This window comes from Littorina saxatilis, linkage group LG2, assembly GCF_037325665.1.
Source record: "Littorina saxatilis isolate snail1 linkage group LG2, US_GU_Lsax_2.0, whole genome shotgun sequence".
NCBI lineage: Eukaryota > Metazoa > Mollusca > Gastropoda > Littorinimorpha > Littorinidae > Littorina > Littorina saxatilis.
The window spans coordinates 101,426,148-101,446,147 of record NC_090246.1 but is presented as its reverse complement, the minus strand read 5'-3'; the positions used below and the strand labels follow the sequence as shown (position 1 = coordinate 101,446,147).

The 20,000-nt window shown below is 43.2% G+C and overlaps 2 protein-coding genes across 2 annotated transcripts in view; one reads left to right on the top strand and one right to left on the bottom strand.

Moving 5' to 3' along the window:
* The window catches only part of LOC138960362 (tachykinin-like peptides receptor 99D), a 313,550-nt gene that overhangs the window by 86,977 nt on the left and 206,573 nt on the right, over positions 1-20,000 (top strand). The window contains exon 3 of the mRNA XM_070332255.1: positions 298-448. Within this exon, the coding sequence (XP_070188356.1) occupies positions 298-448 (151 nt within the window). The remainder of the gene's footprint in view (positions 1-297; positions 449-20,000) is intronic.
* The window catches only part of LOC138960456 (hatching enzyme 1.2-like), a 25,852-nt gene continuing 25,159 nt past the window's right edge, over positions 19,308-20,000 (bottom strand). The window contains exon 11 of the mRNA XM_070332365.1: positions 19,308-19,441. Coding sequence (XP_070188466.1) covers positions 19,308-19,441 — 134 coding nt within the window. The remainder of the gene's footprint in view (positions 19,442-20,000) is intronic.

Below are 20,000 nucleotides of genomic sequence, written 5' to 3'. Positions count from 1 at the left end.
CTTGTGTATTTCCGTGAAGATATCGCAGTGCAGTGCTTAATTATTTGTCTTGGTTAATATCGCAGTGCATGCTTCATTAGTATTGATTGCCTCCCTTGTGTCTTCTCCCCAAGCGGTAGCACCTTTTGCGAGCTAAGTCTTGTTTTTTGGTTTAATTATTTGTTTGTCTGTCCACTTGAAACACCGCTGGGTGGAAATATCTGTGACTGTAGCGCATTGCTTTGTCAATAACACACGTTCCAACAACCTACCTTTCTCGTTGTTTGATTCTATTGTCTTGGTATATTGTATGTCTAGCTACAGCACAGTGCTGATGGTGCTGAACTACTTTCTGCCCATGGTGATTCTGACGGTAACCTACTCGCGCATCTCCTGGGAGCTGTGGGTCAGTCGCACCATCGGAGAGGCGGTGTCCATGCAGGCCGAGCGAATCCGAAGTAAACGCAAGGTGAGTCTTGGCCTTTTTGTTGTGTAGTTTGGATTGTTTTAGTTGTGGTAATGATTTTGTGTTATTTTTTTTATTTTTTTATTTATGTATTTATGTATTTCTCTATTTATTTACTTATTTATCTATCTTTTTTTTATTTTATTTTTATTTTATTAAAAACATTTTTTTTTTTTTTGCTGACCTTAGTCTCTTATCCCGTGTTCCAGCGTGCTATCACACCGCCCCGTCACAGCATTCACTGCTCGATCTACATCTAAATATTGCTCTGCTGTCAGACTTGTCGATTTTACAGCCACTCCAGGGAGGGGCGTCAGACCACTGCCGAGCCCTTCTGCCGAGTAACTTTGACGCTGTTCTGCAGTGGTCATCTTCCATGCAAACGAAAAGTTCTTTGAACTTGAGTGAGACTAAGTTCTGGGATGTCGCTAGTATTTCATTTCTTTGGAAGATATCAGGAAAAAGTGAGGTAGCCAGTTGTGCAGTCGGCCAACCGCTCAGTCAGTCAGATAGTCAGACAGTAAGTCATCCGGTCAGTCAGTCAGATAGTCAGACAGTAAGTCATCCGGTCAGTCAGTCAGATAGTCAGACAATATTTCATCCGGTCAGTCAGTCAGATAGTCAGACAGTAAGTCATCCGCTCACTCAGTCAGATAGTCAGTCATCCAGTCAGTCAGTCAGATAGTAAGTCATCCGCTCAGTCAGTCAGACAGTAAGTCATCCGGTCAGTCAGTCAGACAGTAAGTCATCCGCTCAGTCAGTCAGACAGTAAGTCATCCGGTCAGTCAGTCAGATAGTCAGACAGTAAGTCATCCGCTCTGTCAGTCAGACAGTAAGTCATCCGGTCAGTCAGTCAGATAGTCAGACAATATTTCATCCGGTCAGTCAGTCAGATAGTCAGACAGTAAGTCATCCGCTCACTCAGTCAGACAGTAAGTCATCCGGTCAGTCAGTCAGATAGTCAGACAATATTTCATCCGGTCAGTCAGTCAGATAGTCAGACAGTAAGTCATCCGCTCACTCAGTCAGATAGTCAGACAGTAAGTCATCCGGTCAGTCAGTCAGATAGTCAGACAGTAAGTCATCCGGTCAGTCAGTCAGATAGTCAGACAATATTTCATCCGGTCAGTCAGTCAGATAGTCAGACAGTAAGTCATCCGGTCAGTCAGTCAGATAGTCAGACAGTAAGTCATCCGGTCAGTCAGTCAGATAGTCAGACAGTAAGTCATCCGGTCAGTCAGTCAGATAGTCAGACAGTAAGTCATCCTGTCAGTCAGTCAGACAGTAAGTCATCCGGTCAGTCAGTCAGATAGTCAGACAGTAAGTCATCCAGTCAGTCAGTCAGATAGTCAGACAGTAAGTCATCTGGTCAGTCAGTCAGATAGTCAGACAGTAAGTCATCCGGTCAGTCAGTCAGATAGTCAGACAGTACGTCATCCGGTCAGTCAGTCAGCTAGTCAGACAGTAAGTCATCCGGTCAGTCAGTCAGATAGTCAGACAGTAAGTCATCCGGTCAATCAGTCAGATAGTCAGACAGTAAGTCATCCGCTCAGTCAGTCAGATAGTCAGACAGTACGTCATCCGCTCAGTCAGTCAGCTAGTCAGACAGTAAGTCATCCGCTCAGTCAGTCAGATAGTCAGACAGTAAGTCATCCGGTCAGTCAGTCAGATAGTCAGACAGTAAGTCATCCGGTCAGCCAGTCAGATAGTCAGACAGTAAGTCATCCTGTCAGTCAGTCAGACAGTAAGTCATCCGGTCAGTCAGTCAGATAGTCAGACAGTAAGTCATCCGGTCAGTCAGTCAGATAGTCAGACAGTAAGTCATCCGGTCAGTCGGTCAGTCAGTCAGATAGTCAGACAGTAAGTCATCCGGTCAGTCAGTCAGATAGTCAGACAGTACGTCATCCGGTCAGTCAGTCAGATAGTCAGACAGTACGTCATCCGGTCAGTCAGTCAGATAGTCAGACAGTAAGTCATCCGCTCAGTCAGTCAGATAGTCAGAGAGTAAGTCATCCGGTTAGTCAGTCAGATAGTCAGACAGTAAATCATCCGCTCAGTCGGTCAGATAGTCAGACAGTAAGTCATCCGGTCAGTCGGTCAGTCAGTCAGATAGTCAGACAGTAAGTCATCCGGTCAGTCGGTCAGTCAGTCAGATAGTCAGACAGTAAGTCATCCGCTCAGTCAGTCAGATAGTCAGAGAGTACGTCATCCGGTCAGTCAGTCAGATAGTCAGACAGTACGTCATCCGGTCAGTCAGTCAGATAGTCAGACAGTAAGTCATCCGGTCAGTCAGTCAGATAGTCAGACAGTAAGTCATCCGGTCAGTCAGTCAGACAGTACGTCATCCGGTCAGCCAGTCAGATAGTCAGACAGTAAGTCATCCTGTCAGTCAGTCAGACAGTAAGTCATCCGGTCAGTCAGTCAGATAGTCAGACAGTAAGTCATCCGGTCAGTCAGTCAGACAGTACGTCATCCGGTCAGTCAGTCAGATAGTCAGACAGTAAGTCATCCGGTCAGTCAGTCAGACAGTACGTCATCCGGTCAGTCAGTCAGATAGTCAGACAGTAAATCATCCGCTCAGTCGGTCAGATAGTCAGACAGTAAGTCATCCGGTCAGTCGGTCAGTCAGTCAGATAGTCAGACAGTAAGTCATCCGGTCAGTCGGTCAGACAGTAAGTCATCCGGTCAGTCAGTCAGATAGTCAGACAGTAAGTCATCCGGTCAGTCAGTCAGATAGTCAGACAGTAAGTCATCCGGTCAGTCAGTCAGATAGTCAGACAGTAAGTCATCCGGTCAGTCAGTCAGATAGTCAGACAGTACGTCATCCGGTCAGTCAGTCAGCTAGTCAGACAGTAAGTCATCCGGTCAGTCAGTCAGATAGTCAGACAGTAAGTCATCCGGTCAGTCAGTCAGATAGTCAGATAGTCAGACAGTAAGTCATCCGGTCAGTCGGTCAGATAGTCAGACAGTACGTCATCCGGTCAGTCAGTCAGCTAGTCAGACAGTTAGTCATCCGGTCAGTCAGTCAGATAGTCAGACAGTAAGTCATCCTGTCAGTCAGTCAGACAGTAAGTCATCCGGTCAGTCAGTCAGATAGTCAGACAGTAAGTCATCCGGTCAGTCAGTCAGATAGTCAGACAGTAAGTCATCCGCTCAGTCAGTCAGATAGTCGAGGGCCCCAAAGGGTTTAAAATCGTGATCGTGATTGGCGTTTTTTGACCTTTCTGTGACCGTGATTGCCGAAATTTCCATTTCTGTGATCGTGATGGGACTTTGCCCGTGATCCGTGATGACAAAAAAATCAAGTCTCGTTATCGTGATCGTCATTTGTTTTCGTGATCGTGATGGGCATTATTGCAAAGCATTTTATTTTCAACGTGCATTTTTTCACAGCTGTATCACTCTATGATCCTCTATTCGTCAAGGAGCCAATCCTGATTGAAGGGAAGCAACAACACATTCAGAAATATGATTTTGACAGCGATTGCTTCCCTTTAAGAGAACCAATCACACAAAAAAAGAGATCCAATCAGAAGGCGAATTGCAAAAGTCTGCCAAACTTTATCCAATGGAAGGGCTTTGTGCTAAAGCCTTTTAAGTGCATTCAGTCAAATTCAAATTCGAAGATCAAAATTGGCGGGCAGCGGTACTGTCATCGAACTGTTATATTTTGTGGATTTAAACTAGACCAAAGCAGGCGGCGAGAATGCCTTCCTTGATAGAAAGGTCAGGCTACGTGTCCGTCTTTCCGATGACGAAATGTCATGGTATGTTGATCTATTCAGGGCCGGACTAGGTAAGTACTAGGGGGGGGGGGTGGGGGTTGCAGATGGGGGTCCAGGGGGCAAAGCCCCTTGGTGGGGGTCCAGGGGGTGGGGGTTGCAAGGGGACGAAGAGCCCCCTTGAAGCTGAACGTTTTTTGATGTTTCTGGAGGGAAAGGAGTCCTCTCCTTGAACGAGAAAGGTAAATTCGACAGCAAGCTGTATAGGCAACGAAGAAGAATTGAGATTGTAAGGACTCATACTTTTCATCACAAAAATCGTTGAAGAAAAATGTCTTTCGAAAGGGGGTGAGAGGTGCGATTTCTCCTCGGATTTCATGATGATCCAGATGCAACCCCCCTCCCTCCGCCCCCCCCCCAAAAAAAAAAGCGTTTGGGAGGTACATGCTTAAGCCAGGGGGGGGGTTGCGCAACCCCTGTAACCCCCCCCCCCCCCCCTATTCCGGCTCTGTCTTTGTTGCTCTATGACTGTTCTGAATGTAGGCAAAGATCTTGAAATTTGTTCAAGATCTTTGAGTTTGATTGAGATCATTGACATTGTCGACATTGCCACGTCCGGCTGTCACTCGCTCAGTGTGACCTCGACTGGCTCGAGTCTGATCGAGTCTGCGTGTAGCCAAAACCGAAACTAGAAATGTGTTTTTCATCCCAGCAACGTGGACACGCTTGGCATAGATTCTAATTGTCGCTTCTTTGCATTAAGCTTGGATTTATTTTAGCGCCTGTAAACTTATCAACAATGGGTTAAATTCAGGAACTATGGCGGGGAGACGTGCCAGTTTGGGTCACTTGATCCTCATGTCAAAGTCGATCAAAGTCATGTTCGTTGGGGATTTTGTTATTATAGACTCTACCATCACACATGCATGTACTTTAATTTCAATCCACCCAATAGTTTTTGAGAAAATGGGTTTAAAAGATTTAGCTCTGGAAATGTGAAATTGTGCAAGTATTACGTTGATTTTTGTTTTCACGATCACGAACACCAGTGGCAAATCACGGTCACGGTAAAAGTTGCAGGTACAGAAAGCACGTGTCAAAGTAAACACAACCACACAGTTATTCGCTCCTCTGGATCTATTGTTTATTCAACACAAAGTGACAACTGTTGCACTTTTTTTTATTATTTTTATATTTTATTTATAATTCTCTTTCATACACACATAGAAATGCATATCATGATTTGTAATCAGTAACAAAAATGTTGTTTTCATTGTTTTTTCTCTCTCGCTCGCTCTCTCTCTCTCATACAGACACTCACAGGAGTATACACTCCAGGGGCGGAGCAGTTAAGCCAGAGGGGGGGGGGTACAACCTGGGGTCCAGGGGTAGACCTAGTGGGGTACATGGGCAAGGCCCCGTTGGGGGTGTGGGGGGCGTCGCCCCCCAGAAGCTGGAGAGTTTTATCTATGTTATGAACAATTTATGGCTTATCCTTGATTTTAAACATGATCAACTGGTGTCAGCAGCCACTCATTATTTCTTTTAAGGGGGGGGGGGGTCCGGAACCCCTGTAACCCCCCCCCCCCTAATCCGCCCCTACACTCATACACATTCAACTCCCACACCCTCACTCACACACATGTATATATACTTGCACAATTTCACATTTCCAGAGCTAAATCTTTTAAACCCATTTTCTCAAAAACTATTGGGTGGATTGAAATCAAAGTACATGTATGTGTGATGGTAGAGTCTATAATCCTGACTAAAGGTCAGTCTAGGAATCATGAAGGTGGGTGAAGGAATATACACTCATACACATTCAACTCCCACACCCTCACTCACACACATGAATATAACTATGATCGTGAAAGCTAACATTTCCCTTCCCGTGATCGTGATGATACCCCCCCCCCCCCCTTGGGGCCCTCATAGTCAGACAGTAAGTCATCCGCTCAGTCAGTCAGATAGTCAGAGAGTAAGTCGGCCAGTCGGTGAAATAGTCAGAAAGTTGCTGTGAATCATGTGTCCGTCTGTTAGTGATTAAGAAAACCAGTCAATAGGTCAGTCTGACAGACACTCAATAATTATCCCCGAGTACGCTAGTACTTGGGCTCAGCAGACTTTAATTGTGTGTCTGTCTGTGTGTGTGTCTTTCTCCACTTAACAGCTTATTGCTGGGAAACTACTGGGCGCAGTTCGTTCAAAAGTTGATACACTAACTTGATAATAGGTCCGATTGATCGTATTAAAACTTCATAATGTTACCTTGGACCTAAATGCGAAATAAACCACAAAAACGACTTAGCCGTAGGAGGAATTTACACCGGCGGGGCAACACGCAGCCATTGAGCTGATAGAACAGCCGAACGCGTCACACAGTGACGAGAAATATAGCGTCATAAAAAGCATGCATCTCGTGCGATACGATTTGCCAGGCTTTGCGCGTTGTGTGTTTAAATAATTTGATTTTTTGTGTACTCCATTTTCTACCAAGCGTTGGTTGCTCGGTCGCGACTGCGGTGGTTTAGAGGTCGCGATTTTGTGTTTTGATTCTGATCATATTAATTTGTATTTTTTTCTTATGGTTTCCTTTGTTTACATATGTTTCAGTCTTTTACCTTCACTTTACATTAAAGAATTTGGTAAAACTACCTGGGGCGTGATAAATGCAAGAATCCGCGAGCCAGGACAGTAAAAGAACTTCGTGGGCCACCAGTTCACCAGTTATGAAGAGGGTCGGCAGTATATTTTTCACTGTGATCAAATAAAAGAGAAAGGCCAGTCACCACGCATATCCTCGGCTCGCATGCAATGTACTTATTTTAGCAAAGGGAATGCCTGTAATTCACACAGAGCAATTACTTGGTCTTAAACGTGCACAAGACAAAAACTTTCATACTGGGGGAGCGAGCCAGTCTGAAGAGTACTCGGGTCCAGCGCGAGCGTTTTTTATTAGTCAACAATTAAACAATAGCTCAACCAACCGATTAATTGGTCAACTACTGAAGCAGATAGTAAGTCGGCGAGTTTGTGAGTGAGTGAGTGAGTGTGTGCTTGAATCAGTGAGTGAGAAAGAAAGTGACTGAAGTATAAGTTTAGGCTGAGGACTCGCAAGTTCACATGTCCATTGCGGGGCGATGCGGGGATGTGGGTCCGTGTGTTCTGCAGGGAACTTGCACTTTCACTCTTCTCTTTAGTCAACAAAAGACAGGACAAAGAAGAGACAAAGAAGAGAAAACATACTTATAAATAAATAAATAGATTTTGTTTAAAGCAAAGACATTAAAACAAGTCCGGTGAAAGAAATGCATCTTTGTTTTTGTGTTTAAATTATCTCTTCTAACTCCCATGAGGAAACTTGTTCTCGATGACAGCGGCCGACAAATTGTCTGACCCAGTTTTTCTTCTGCCAACAAAACCCGGTGTTCATGTCACCACATCTACCCCCCCCTCCCTCATCCCTCCCCCCAAAATCAAAATAGCACCCAATTGGGCTGCCTTTCAAATTCAGTTGAAAGCGACATCTTGATTCCTGAGGGAGGCTTTTTTCCTTTCCAAATTATAACCAGTAATGCCGTGGAAAAAAGAAAACTTCAACGTCAAGATTTAACAAAAGAAGAATTAAACGAAGCAGAAAACGAACGACAAAAAAAAGAAAAGAAAGCACAACAAAGTTAAAAACAAACACACAAAAAACACACCATTGAACCAAAAGTTTTAACAGCAGGGGAAAACGACATTCAAGTTGAACAAGGATAAACGCGCGCACTCACCCGTGTGCCTTTTACATACACACGCACGCGCACGCACAGCTTGGGGCGGGGACGTAGCTCAGTTGGTAGCGCGCTGGCTTTGTAGCCAGTTGGTCGCTATCAGCGTGGGTTCGATCCCCACGTTCGGCGAGAGATTTATTTCTCGGAGTCAACTTTGTGCAGGCTCTCTTCGGTGTCCGAACACCCCCGTGTGCACACATGCGCACGAAAAAGATCCCACGTTCACAGCGAAAGTCTCAGGGCTTGGAAAACACGAAGACACGCATGCATCATCTCTCGTCTCCGATTATCATGATCGTATTTCGATACTTTGACGAGACAAACCCAATGCTGGTGTGTCGAAGAAGACAGCCACAGCGGGCTTGTTCGAATCAAAGTATCACACCATATCTTCAACGTATTACCAATACCTGTCCCAATATAGACCAGTTGGTCTAAGAGGACGTTAAACCCTAATAGTCACGCACAGCTTCTTTTGTTGACTCTACAGGTCATAATCTATGTACATATATAATGAATTTGCAAAACTAAACAAACTTAGCTACATTTCTTGCTAACAATCCTGAATACATGAACACAATTGCATTAAATTCACTGCCTTTGATTTACATTTCCACATACCTTGGTACGGGACCCTGTGGATTAGAATGTCAACGTTTCCAGACGAAGAAGGGTAACATAACTCTGTATCTGTCTTATTTTCAGCATCTCTTGTTCAAGTACATGACGTCAAAAATGTCTTGTTGTCAGTAAGACGTTCCATTATACCTGTTTATGTTGAGCAGATGTTACAAATGTTAGTAACACTCAGTTGGGGGCATTCCTCAACTGTCTCATAGAGCCATCTGAAATGATTGACTATTTGGTCTTTCTTTCTTTCTTTCTTTCTTTCGTTCTCTCTCTCTCTCTCTCTCTCTTACCATGTCTCTCTCTCTCTCTCTCTCTCTCTCTCTCTCTCTCTCTCTCTCTCTCTCTCTCTCTCTCTCTCTCTCTCTCTCTCTCTCTCTCTCTCTCTCTCTCTCTCTCTACGAGGAGGAGATGGTTAGGTAAATGAAGGTCAAATGATTGTGCCTGCTTCGATTGTGAAATGCGGATCACGGGGAAACTCCAACAGACTTGCGAATGATGAATGTTACCGCGTCAGAAATATATTGAGGCAATTATATTCTGTTATTCTGTTCTTCCCCCTTTACTCAAACGCCATTTTCCTTATTAAATATCAATCAATCAATCAATCAATATGAGGCTTATATCGCGCGTATTCCGTGGGTACAGTTCTAAGCGCAGGGATTTATTTTTTATTTGTATGCAATTTATATCGCGCACATATTCAAGGCGCAGGGATTTATTTATGCCGTGTGAGATGGAATTTTGTTACACAATACATCACGCATTCACATCGGCCAGCAGATCGCAGCCATTTCGGCGCATATCCTACTTTTCACGGCCTATTATTCCAAGTCACACGGGTATTTTGGTGGACATTTTTATCTATGCCTATACAATTTTGCCAGGAAAGACTCTTTTGTCAATCGTGGGATCTTTAACGTGCACACCCCAATGTAGTGTGAAGGGACCTCGGTTTTTCATCTCATCCGAAAGACTAGCTCTTGAACCCACCACCTAGGTTAGGAAAGGGGGGAGAAAATTGCTAACGCCCTGACCCAGGGTCGAACTCGCAACCTCTCGCTTCCGAGCGCAAGTGCGTTACCACTCGGCCACCCAGTCCAAGTAATAAAGATGTACGTGGACACAAAAACCTCGCCCCCAACCCCACCCGCCAAAAAACAAAAATAGAAAAACACACAACAGCAGAATAGATTAACATACAAAATGAACAGCGTGCAGCCTGTCGAGAAACAAAGCGACCGTTCAGACCCTCAAGAGAATATAATGGCCGCCCGAATTTCCACAGCTTGTTTCTGACTCGACGCTTAACATTTCTGTCTCGATGTTATAAAGACTTGGAATTATGTCATGCTCATTGGCCTAAAATGTTGATGTCATCATGAAACTGCAGATTCAGATTTGCCCTAGGCCAGCCTCAAACGATGCCAATTGCCCTTCTTTATCCTGACCCCATCGTTAGGCTGATGGAGATTCCCGATCCAGACTCTTGAAGACTGATTCAAGTTGGAAAGGTTACGTACTCACTGCGGTTTGTCTTCAAAATAGTTAGAAATGCTGAAGGCTGAATGCCAGGCTTAGTTAAAGAACGTCCGCTGGAAACCGTTAGGCTGCACAAGCGTGCCTCAGCCGTTGAGTGTGTGTGTGTGTGTGTGTGTGTGTGTGTGTGTGTGTGTGTGTGTGTGTGTGTGTGTGTGCGTGTGTGTGTGTGTGTATGTGTGTGTGTCTGTGTGTGTCTGTGTGTCTGTGTGTGTCTGTGTGTTAGTGTGTGTCTGTGTGTATGTATGTGGGTGTGTGTGTGTGTGTGTGTGTGTGTGTGTGTGTGTGTGTGTGTGTCTGTGTGTTAGTGTGTGTGTGTGTGTATGTATGTGGGTGTGTGTGTGTGTGTGTGTGTGTGTGTGTGTGTGTGTGTGTGCGTGCGTGTGTGTGTGTGTTTGTGTGTGTTTGTTGGGGAGGGAAGCCGATGGAGTGGGGATGATTGGGTGGATGGTGGATGGGGATGGGATGTGGAGGCAGGGGGGGGGGGGGGGGTAGTAAGGGTGTTTGGGTTTGTTTGGTGGGTTTTTTTTTACCCAGCAACACTCGTCCTGCTAGATCGTAAGGAGTCGAGCCTAGCTGTTTGTGTTGGGTATTATTCGTTCCTCATTGTCAATTGACCACAGTTCAAGTCACTCATCTTGCAAAGCTCATCAGAATATTATCTATTTGGGCAACACATTTCAAGAAAATCCCTTGATGCTTACGATCGTATGATATATATCCCAGCCTATTCTTGGACTCTGTGACACAGCATAACACTCCAGGAGTTTGGAGGATTGATAAGAAAATTATACAACACGTGCACCCGTTATTTTATCCCTGTCAAGCGAGGATGTTAACATGATGATGAAGAACAAAATGAGAATCTGATATCCTGGTGGGGAGACGAAGTCGGTTTGGGGAACAGGGTGTATATATGCAGAAGGGAGAGAATAGATAACAGGCCAAAATAGATGAACATGAACGCACTGAAATAATAAAACAAGTCGCGTAAGGCGAAAATACAATATTTAGTCAAGTAGCTGCCATTTTTCAGCAAGACCGTATGCTCGTAGCATCGTCAGTCCACCGCTCATGGCAAAGGCAGTGAAATTGACAAGAAGAGCGGGGTAGTAGTTGCGCTAAGAAGGATAGCACGCTTTTCTGTACCTCTCTTTGTTTTAACTTTCTGAGCGTGTTTTTAATCCAAACATATCATATCTATATGTTTTTGGAATCAGGAACCGACAAGGAATAAGATGAAAGTGTTTTTAAATTGATTTGGACAATTTAATTTTGATAATAATTTTTATATATTTAATTTTCAGAGCTTGTTTTTAATCCGAATATAACATATTTATATGGTTTTGGAATCAGCAAATGATGGAGAATAAGATAAACGTAAATTTGGATCGTTTTATAAATTTTTATTTTTTTTTACAATTTTCCGATTTTTAATGACCAAAGTCATTAATTAATTTTTAAGCCACCAAGCTGAAATGCAATACCGAACCCCGGGCTTCGTCGAAGATTACTTGACCAAAATTTCAACCAATTTGGTTGAAAAATGAGGGCGTGACAGTGCCGCCTCAACTTTCACGAAAAGCCGGATATGACGTCATCAAAGACATTTATCAAAAAAATGAAAAAAAACGTATGGGGATTTCATACCCAGGAACTCTCATGTCAAATTTCATAAAGATCGGTCCAGTAGTTTAGTCTGAATCGCTCTACACACACACACACACGCACACACACACACACATACACCACGACCCTCGTTTCGATTCCCCCTCGATGTTAAAATATTTAGTCAAAACTTGACTAAATATAAAAATGACGTAGAACGTTGATCATGGAGATCAACCCAGAGGTACGTTCGTTGTTGGTTGTTCGCGGGGCCCATTTAATTTTGTTTACTCTCACAGCCCAAGAGGGTTGAAGATGGCTGTAAACGTTACAACAGGACGCTTGCTCCGACAACATGTCAGACGATACAGCCAGTGATCGATGCGATCTTCTGCTTGCCTGGTGTATCGTGACCATGAGATGTCCAGAAGAAAAGCTTTGAACGAGCGTTAGGCAAACACTAATCGTATCTTGCTGACCCTCTCGCAGCCCCAGGAGTGATGCATGAGTTTACTTGTACTTTTCAACATAACTTCAATTGAAACTGTTATGTCTGAGTGCGTCTGAAGTTTAAGATGGAGATGAAAGAAGCGTTTGCAGCAAACGACGTGATCAATTTTGTTTACCGACGGGCAAGTTGGAGATTGAATGATAAAAACGGGTGTTGTATCTCCCCTGGTAGGGATACAAGAAACAGAGGGGTTTTCTGACACGGAAATGTCCTGTTTCTGCTGTTAATTACTTTAGTGCTTCAATCAAACTCCATCAACATTGTTCAAATTGAAAAATCAAGAACTCTAACACATATTTATCCTGCATACGTGAGAGAGACACCCGTGAGATAATAATCGTTCAAATCACACGTGTGTATATCATGTAAATGAGGTCATGTCAAGCAAGTCTGGCAGGGACCTGTTTTTTTCCACTGCTTATGATGCCAAAGTCACCGAGACAAACGTCATTATAGAAACAAAAATTGCGCTCGCTAATTACCCTCGATGAATCTTTAGAACTAACACGTCACGCCACACTTTCAGAGTGACGTTTCTTTGCTTTGACGTAATAGATTGCACGAGGCTTTAGAAGAGATCGAGGTTCCAAAACAAGCGTCTTCAATTTAGTTGCCTCGACTGCAGGACATTTTCAGTAAAATACACGTAAGTACAGTATGTAGGATAAACAGAATACTACATGGCTTGCTGTTTCGTACCAGATTTACACTTGTTGCTTTTTTCAAATAGTGAACAGCTCGCTTTCGCTCGCAGTTCAATATTTAAAAAAAACAACTCGTGTAAATCTGGTACAACACAGCAAGCCATGTAGTATTCTCTATATATATGGATAAGCAGATTTAAGTTTATCTTTAAGTAGGGTTCCATGGATTTGGGGCCATTTTTCAAAACACGTTTTGTGGTTAGCCAAGTACACTCCTTTGTTCTCAACAGAGCAAAAACGGAAAACTTGTGCTGAAAGTTCGCATACACTACAACCTCTCGACAGAATCTGTGGTAGGGAAAAGAGAGAATATTTGCCAATAGATGCAGTCTGAATGGGCCAGTAAAGAGTCTCCTAGGAAAGATAGACAAAGCAAGAATAAATCCCTGACCATTTAGCCTCACCCGGAGGGATTATGGTACGCACTGGCGGTCAATCCCAAACAGCAGCAAAGGGGGGATTACACTGCAGTCCTGCAGCAAACCCTAACATTGGGAGGGGGTGTGCTACTTACTCTAGACGCAGCAAACCCTAACGTAAAACCTTATCCCCGGAATGACCAGAGGATTACGTGCTCCAGATTTCTGCCTGCCTCACGAACTGGTTTCACACCTGACAATCAAGACCTTCAATTGGCCGCGGCAAACGTGACTCAACGCTTGCTTCCATCAGCTCACAGTGTGACTTTGGACAATGGCCACACATGACCAGAACTCAGAGCTCTCTCAGAATGAAGAAGAAGCACAAATGACCGGCGCGGATGACTCAGATTCTCCCCCCCCCCCCGCTGGTCCGAAAAAGACCAGAAAAGGAGACCACGCTTTTGGTCTGCACTGATGGTCTTAGATGGAGTTGGTTAAACAAATAACAACAGCGGGCATTATCTTTTTTCTTCTTTTTTTCTTGCTAGCTCGCATCGGTATTCCCAAACCTAGAAATGACCGAAAAAAATACGTGTTCCCCAGTCTGTGTCTTCTGCGCGGAACTCATCAATAATTGTAAGCTTCGCTCAGCGATGTTCTAGGGGAAGACGTGCAGTTTCTGTCTGACCCAGGATTTGCACGTGCTTGAGCATTGCGGTCAGTGCTGTAATGACCTAGATGTTACATCTTGTCAATGCGAGGTGCAGCTCTCTACAACCTCTGTGTTTACCCCTGCAAGTACAGCTGCAACTCACAATGGACGCTATTAAAACATTTGCTGATAAAATAGTGCAGTTCTGTTCTACCTCTGTGTTTATCCCTTCGAGTACAGCTACAACTCCCAATGAATGCTATTAAAACACTTGCTGATAAAATAGTGCAGTTCTGTGTGTATCCCTCAAGTACAGCTACAATCTGTAAACGCTACTAAAACATTTGCTGATGAAATGACGTGCTGTTTAACTTAAAGGCCAACATCCAAAAGAAGTTTTCTCCTGGAGCGACCTAAACTTGAACCCGTCGCTATTCTTGCATGTCTGTTTACTTCGTGCTGCACGCAAAAATTGTGCGACTTCCTTGCCGCGTGGATTGACGAAGCTGTTTTATTCTCGTGACTGAAAACACTGCAGTGCGTGCAGTTGTATTCTGTGGGTTCGACAGATCGGTCCAGTAGTTTGGTCTCAATCGCTCTACACACATGCACACACACACATACACACACTGGCACACACGCACACACACTCACACACACACAGGCACGCACTAGCTCACACACACACACGCACACACACACACCCGCTCGGCTTTTTGTCCCCTCTGCCTCACTGATTTGGTTTTGTGTTTATTTCGTCATTATTTTGTTAGTAAATAGTGAACATTGCTTCAATGCCGAAGCAAAAAACATCATTATTGGTTGTAATGTGCTACCAATTTTAAAACCCGAATATCGTATTACATAGTAATTTTGACAGCAGTTCAAATGTGTACATTAACCAGTTCCATTCAGCAGACTTTCAGGTCTTTGTAACTGATTTCTGGCCAGGAATTTATCACGCTTTCTATTGTTCATTCGTTTCCTGTGACATCAGCAAACCAGCAAAGTGTGTGTGTGTGTGTGTGTGTGTGTGTGTGTGTGTGTGTGTGTGTGCCTTTGGTTATATCGGTTTTTGTTGTTGTTGATGAGTACGTAACAAAATGTAGTCAGTATAATTATATACGTTTGCACCATACCTCATCTTCCGTGAAATATCAACAGAGTTCGAAGTTTCAGTTTGTCAATCTGTATAGTATGATTTGTTTTCAAATACGTTTTGTCTTTCTTTCCTTGTCCTGGTTTGTTTACAGATCATCGTCATTTTTACATTTAGTCAAGTTATGACTAAATGTTTTAACATCGAGGGGGGAATCGAGACGAGGGTCGTGGTGTATGTGTGTGTGTATGTGTGTGTGTGTGTGTGTGTGTGTGTGTGTGTGCGTGTGTGTAGAGCGATTCAGACCAAACTACTGGACCGATCTTTATGAAATTTGATATGAAAGTTTCTGGGTAAGATATCCCCGAACGTTTTTTTCATTTTTTGGATAAATGTCTTTGATTACGTCATATCCGGCTTTTCATGAAAGTTGAGGCGGCAATTGGTTGAAATTTTGGTCAAGTGATGTTTGACGAAGCCCGGACTTTGGTATTGCATTTCAGCGTGGTGGCTTAAAATTAATTAATGACTTTGGTCATTAAAAATCTGAAAATTGTAAAAAAAATATTTTTGTTATAAAACGATTAAAATTTACGTTCGTCTTATTCTCCATCATTTGCTGATTCCAAAAACATATAAATATGTTATATTTGGATTAAAAACAAGCTCTGAAAATTAAATATATAAAAATTATTATCAAAATTAAATTTTCGAAATCAATTTAAAAACACTTTCATCTTATTCCTTGTCGGTTCCTGATTCCAAAAACATATAGATATGATATGTTTGGATTAAAAACACGCTCAGAGAGTTAAAACGAAGAGAGGTACAGAAAAGCGCGCTATCGTTCTCAGCGCAACTACTACCCCGCTCTTCTTGTCAATTTCACTGCCTTTGCCGTGAGCGGTGGACTGACGATGCTACGAGTATACGGTCTTGCTGCGTTGCATTGCGTTCAGTTTCATTCTGTGAGTTCGACAGCTACTTGACTAAATGTTGTATTTTCGCCTTACGCGACTTGTTTAATCTCGGAAGATCTAACTAGTGTTCTGAGCATCGCCTAAGTAGACATCAACAAGCATGTACATACTTGAATGATCTTGCCGTTGTCTATCTTTTGCGATATCGTGTCCATTTCCACATCGCAACATTATTGAATATTTGTACCAGTTTCAAGTTGTCTGATTCAAACTAGATGTTGAATGACACAGAAATAAAACGATTTCTTCGTGAACTTCAATTTTGTTTGAGTAATATATCAGGTGTACGATACATCTACACAGTTGTGTGTGTGTGTGTGTGTGTGTGTGTGTATGTGTGTGTGTGTGTGTGTGTGTGTGTGTGTGTGTGTGTGTGTGTGTGTGTGTTCTTGAACATAACTACACCCATGTGTTTATGAGTTACATAATTATATATATGCGTTCAGTCAGTCTGCATGTTTCCTTTCACAAAATAAGACACAACATCAAAAATGAATACAGATTTGAACTGCAAGGAGGAAATATCAAACCAACCCACACCCCAAACCTAAAGCAGCTCATGACAAACTTTTGGTACACACTTTGCAAAATAAAACTCTAATTTCTAAGCAGCTGCATTACACGCTGCCAACAGAGAGAGAACAAGTCGCGTAAGGCGAAATTACAACATTTAGTCAATCTGTCGAACCCACAGAATACAAGAAACTAAGTCCATCTCACGATGAGCACGAGCCGAAATCATATGCACTCGACTTCTGAAATAGAAATAAATCAAATACGACGAAGAGAAGAAAAAGTTTGAAAGTACCATTGAACTTCCATGTCGGCGTGTGGCTGAGCTTAAAATAGGAATGTTGTTGCAATCTGTTAGGCACTTTCCCTTTTGACAGGTAGTTTTTGCATGTACAGCAAAACACGGCCTTTTTTACAAATCCTAAAGACTGTCGGAAACTTCGCATGCTCTCTTGTGAACGCCATGTGAAACATTGATTCTGAAACAAAAATCTATGGCATGAATGACAATGGAAAGACGGTCTCTCTCTGATTCCAAGTTCATAATGACAGTTATGAAGTGCTGAATTTAAAAAATCTGTAGATGAAGTAAAATCATTTGAATGTTGGCTTGTTGAAACTTCATAACAAACAGCCACCTCGTCTATATCATTATCTGAAAGAATGCAAACTTCCTTTGAAACACCAACATTTGTATGGAAAACTTCTGTTTCTGTCATCTTTGATTTCATTTGACAACTTGGACTGATGGCATCTTCCAGAGATATATCCATTACTTTCAACTTGCGCCTCTTTGTATTCCTGTAAGCCTGCCACTTATTTATAAAAAGAAACGTTTGATACTTTTACCAAACAGTTAGTATAATGCACGCTCTACCTCTATTCGTCTTTAAATTCTGCAAGACTGAAGCGAAAGAGGTCTGTCTCAGTTTTGTCGTCAGTTTTTTGTGTACATTTACACACGCACAACGAACAACACATGCACAGGCCCGGGGGAAGCTCTCCTTTCTTATGTCCGACGATAGATGTATACATGTAGTTTACATGTTTAATAGTCATCTATTTGATTGATTACGTGTATGATATGACGGAGAGTCGCATCGGTTTGATGCCGTGAACCCAACCGTGGCTGTGGCTGTCGTTTGAAGTAGCCTACTTCTTTATAAAGATTCATTTACATTCTACTTCTGACCAAGGCATGTTTGGTACCTACTGAATCCTTGTTGCGTGTAGTTTTACGTGGCACGTTGCCCAAAGTTGTATTCTTGAGGAGCATAAAATAAAACGTGTTACAAAGTTATCTCAAAACTCTGCAGTGACTGCTCGCGCAGCAGGTCAGCTAATTATAGCACGCAGCCTCCACAGACAGCTTTCGAGCCAAGACCATATGACTCGCCGCTCCTGCGGCTCGTCAAAAACTGCACGCACTGCAGTGTTTTCAGTCACGAGAATAAAACAGCTTCGTCAATCCCAGCGGCAAGGAAGTCGCTCAATTTTTGCGTGCAGCACGAAGTAAACAGACATGCAAGAATAGCGACGGGTTCAAGTTTAGGTCGCTCCAGGAGAAAAATTCTTTTGGATGTTGGCCTTTAACACTGCGACCTGAACGTCAGGTTATAACGATCGGATGAGAGAGCTTTGTATCGCTACATCTTGGCCTTTATGTATTGTTTTTACACTTTAGCTAATCGATCTAACGTATTGAATAAAAACACGTTTTGGAAACGAATACTATTTCTTATTTTACTTTGTTCGTTAAAACAATCACGACTTGATTTAAGACGTCCTTTTCTGGATTCAGATTGTAATAACTTTGGGGTCATCTTAGATTATTTTCAAGAATACTTCTAGACTGAAAGCATGTCATTTTCATTATTTCGGTCATCTAACGTCAATGGGCACTGAGGCGTCGTGTTCTACTAACCTTCTTTTAAACTTTGGCACAGATTATAGCCTGCTTGAATTGGAAATGAACCATTTCCTTCAACTATAGTTAGGCTGTGTTTACGTCACGCTCTGAAAACCCTGGGCGACCGCGGAAGTGTTCAGAAATCTGGTGCTCACGTTAGCAAACAGGCTGGACAAAGGCACTACTTTCAGCCATATCCTCTTTCAACACTCCGCGAAAAGTAAACGTTTTCAAACGGTTAAAAGCCCTCACGCCCGGCGCTGTAAAAATGTTTTCCTTAAGTCCCCTGGATCGTCCCTTTCACGGAGGCAATCGACCTCGTATAGATTCTCAGCCAGTATAATGCAACCCTTGACCAGCCCGTAATAAAGCAAACAGACGTCGCGGCCAAAAAAAGCGACATTTCGCAAACTGATTCAATAAGTTGAGCAGCACGCTTTGAAGGGCCAGCCAGCAGGAGAAGCATTGATGGAGTGTCCCTTTTCCACCACTTTGGGTCCCGCAGAACGGTACTTGATTGCAGTGGGAAGTGAGAGAGATTTGAATCGGGCTGTTCTGCTCCAAGATCATCTTGCCATTCTGCCAGAAATGGCCGTAGGATGGGGGAGGCGGGGCGTTCTTGGGGGGTGGAGAGATATGTGTGTAAACGGTTGAGTATGTGAGGGCGTGTGAGAGAGAGGAGTGCTGAATACAAAATTGGATGTAGATTGTAAGGGGGCAGTGACGGGTGAACTGTTTAAAACGGAAATGATATTGCACCTCCCCCATAATACATCAATAGTACATAATTATCCCCTGACGCCCGACCCCCCCAGGGCCGGACCAAGTTCGTTTGAGACGGGGGGGTGGTGTTCCAACTAAGTCCAGGGGCCGCTGAGGCCCCGGCGGGGTGCAGGGGCAAAGCCCCGCTTGGGGGTCTGGGGGACAAAGCCTCCCATAAGCCGAGAAAATGTTGCATTTGTGAGGTCATTTTTTTGGTCTTTCCTTGCAACTGGGAATCAAAATTACACATTTTCAACAGTAACAAAATACTTCAGATATTCATTTACCATAGTGGTTCAGTGGAATAATCCCAAAGACATATATGCCTAGTAAATAAGTCTGACAGGACTCTTTACTTTGAATACTTAAATTCAAGCAAACAAGCAATGATTACAACATCTGGAATACAAAGGAGAAGTGGTATGAGAGATGTATGATCAACAATGACACTATACTTCAAAGGGGCGAGCACTCAATGGTATCACAGTGTGCAGTACAGTCCCTTTCCGAAACATCGGTTCCCCGATAGCGCAGATGATATCTTGTTGCAATCGGTTCTCTGATACTATCAATACTAGTGATAGTGTAGCGTGTGACTTGACTTGTGGCCTATGATGATGGACTTATAACGGGGAGGGCAGGCCGTTGTCGACTTGATGTTGTTCATAATTTGAAATAGTTTTAGAAGACCAAATAAACTAGAGCAGTTGGGGGAAGAGCTTAAAAAGTACACCTATTTTGTTTTTCTCTGAGAGGTACATCGGATGGCCTGGGGGAGGATTCCGGAA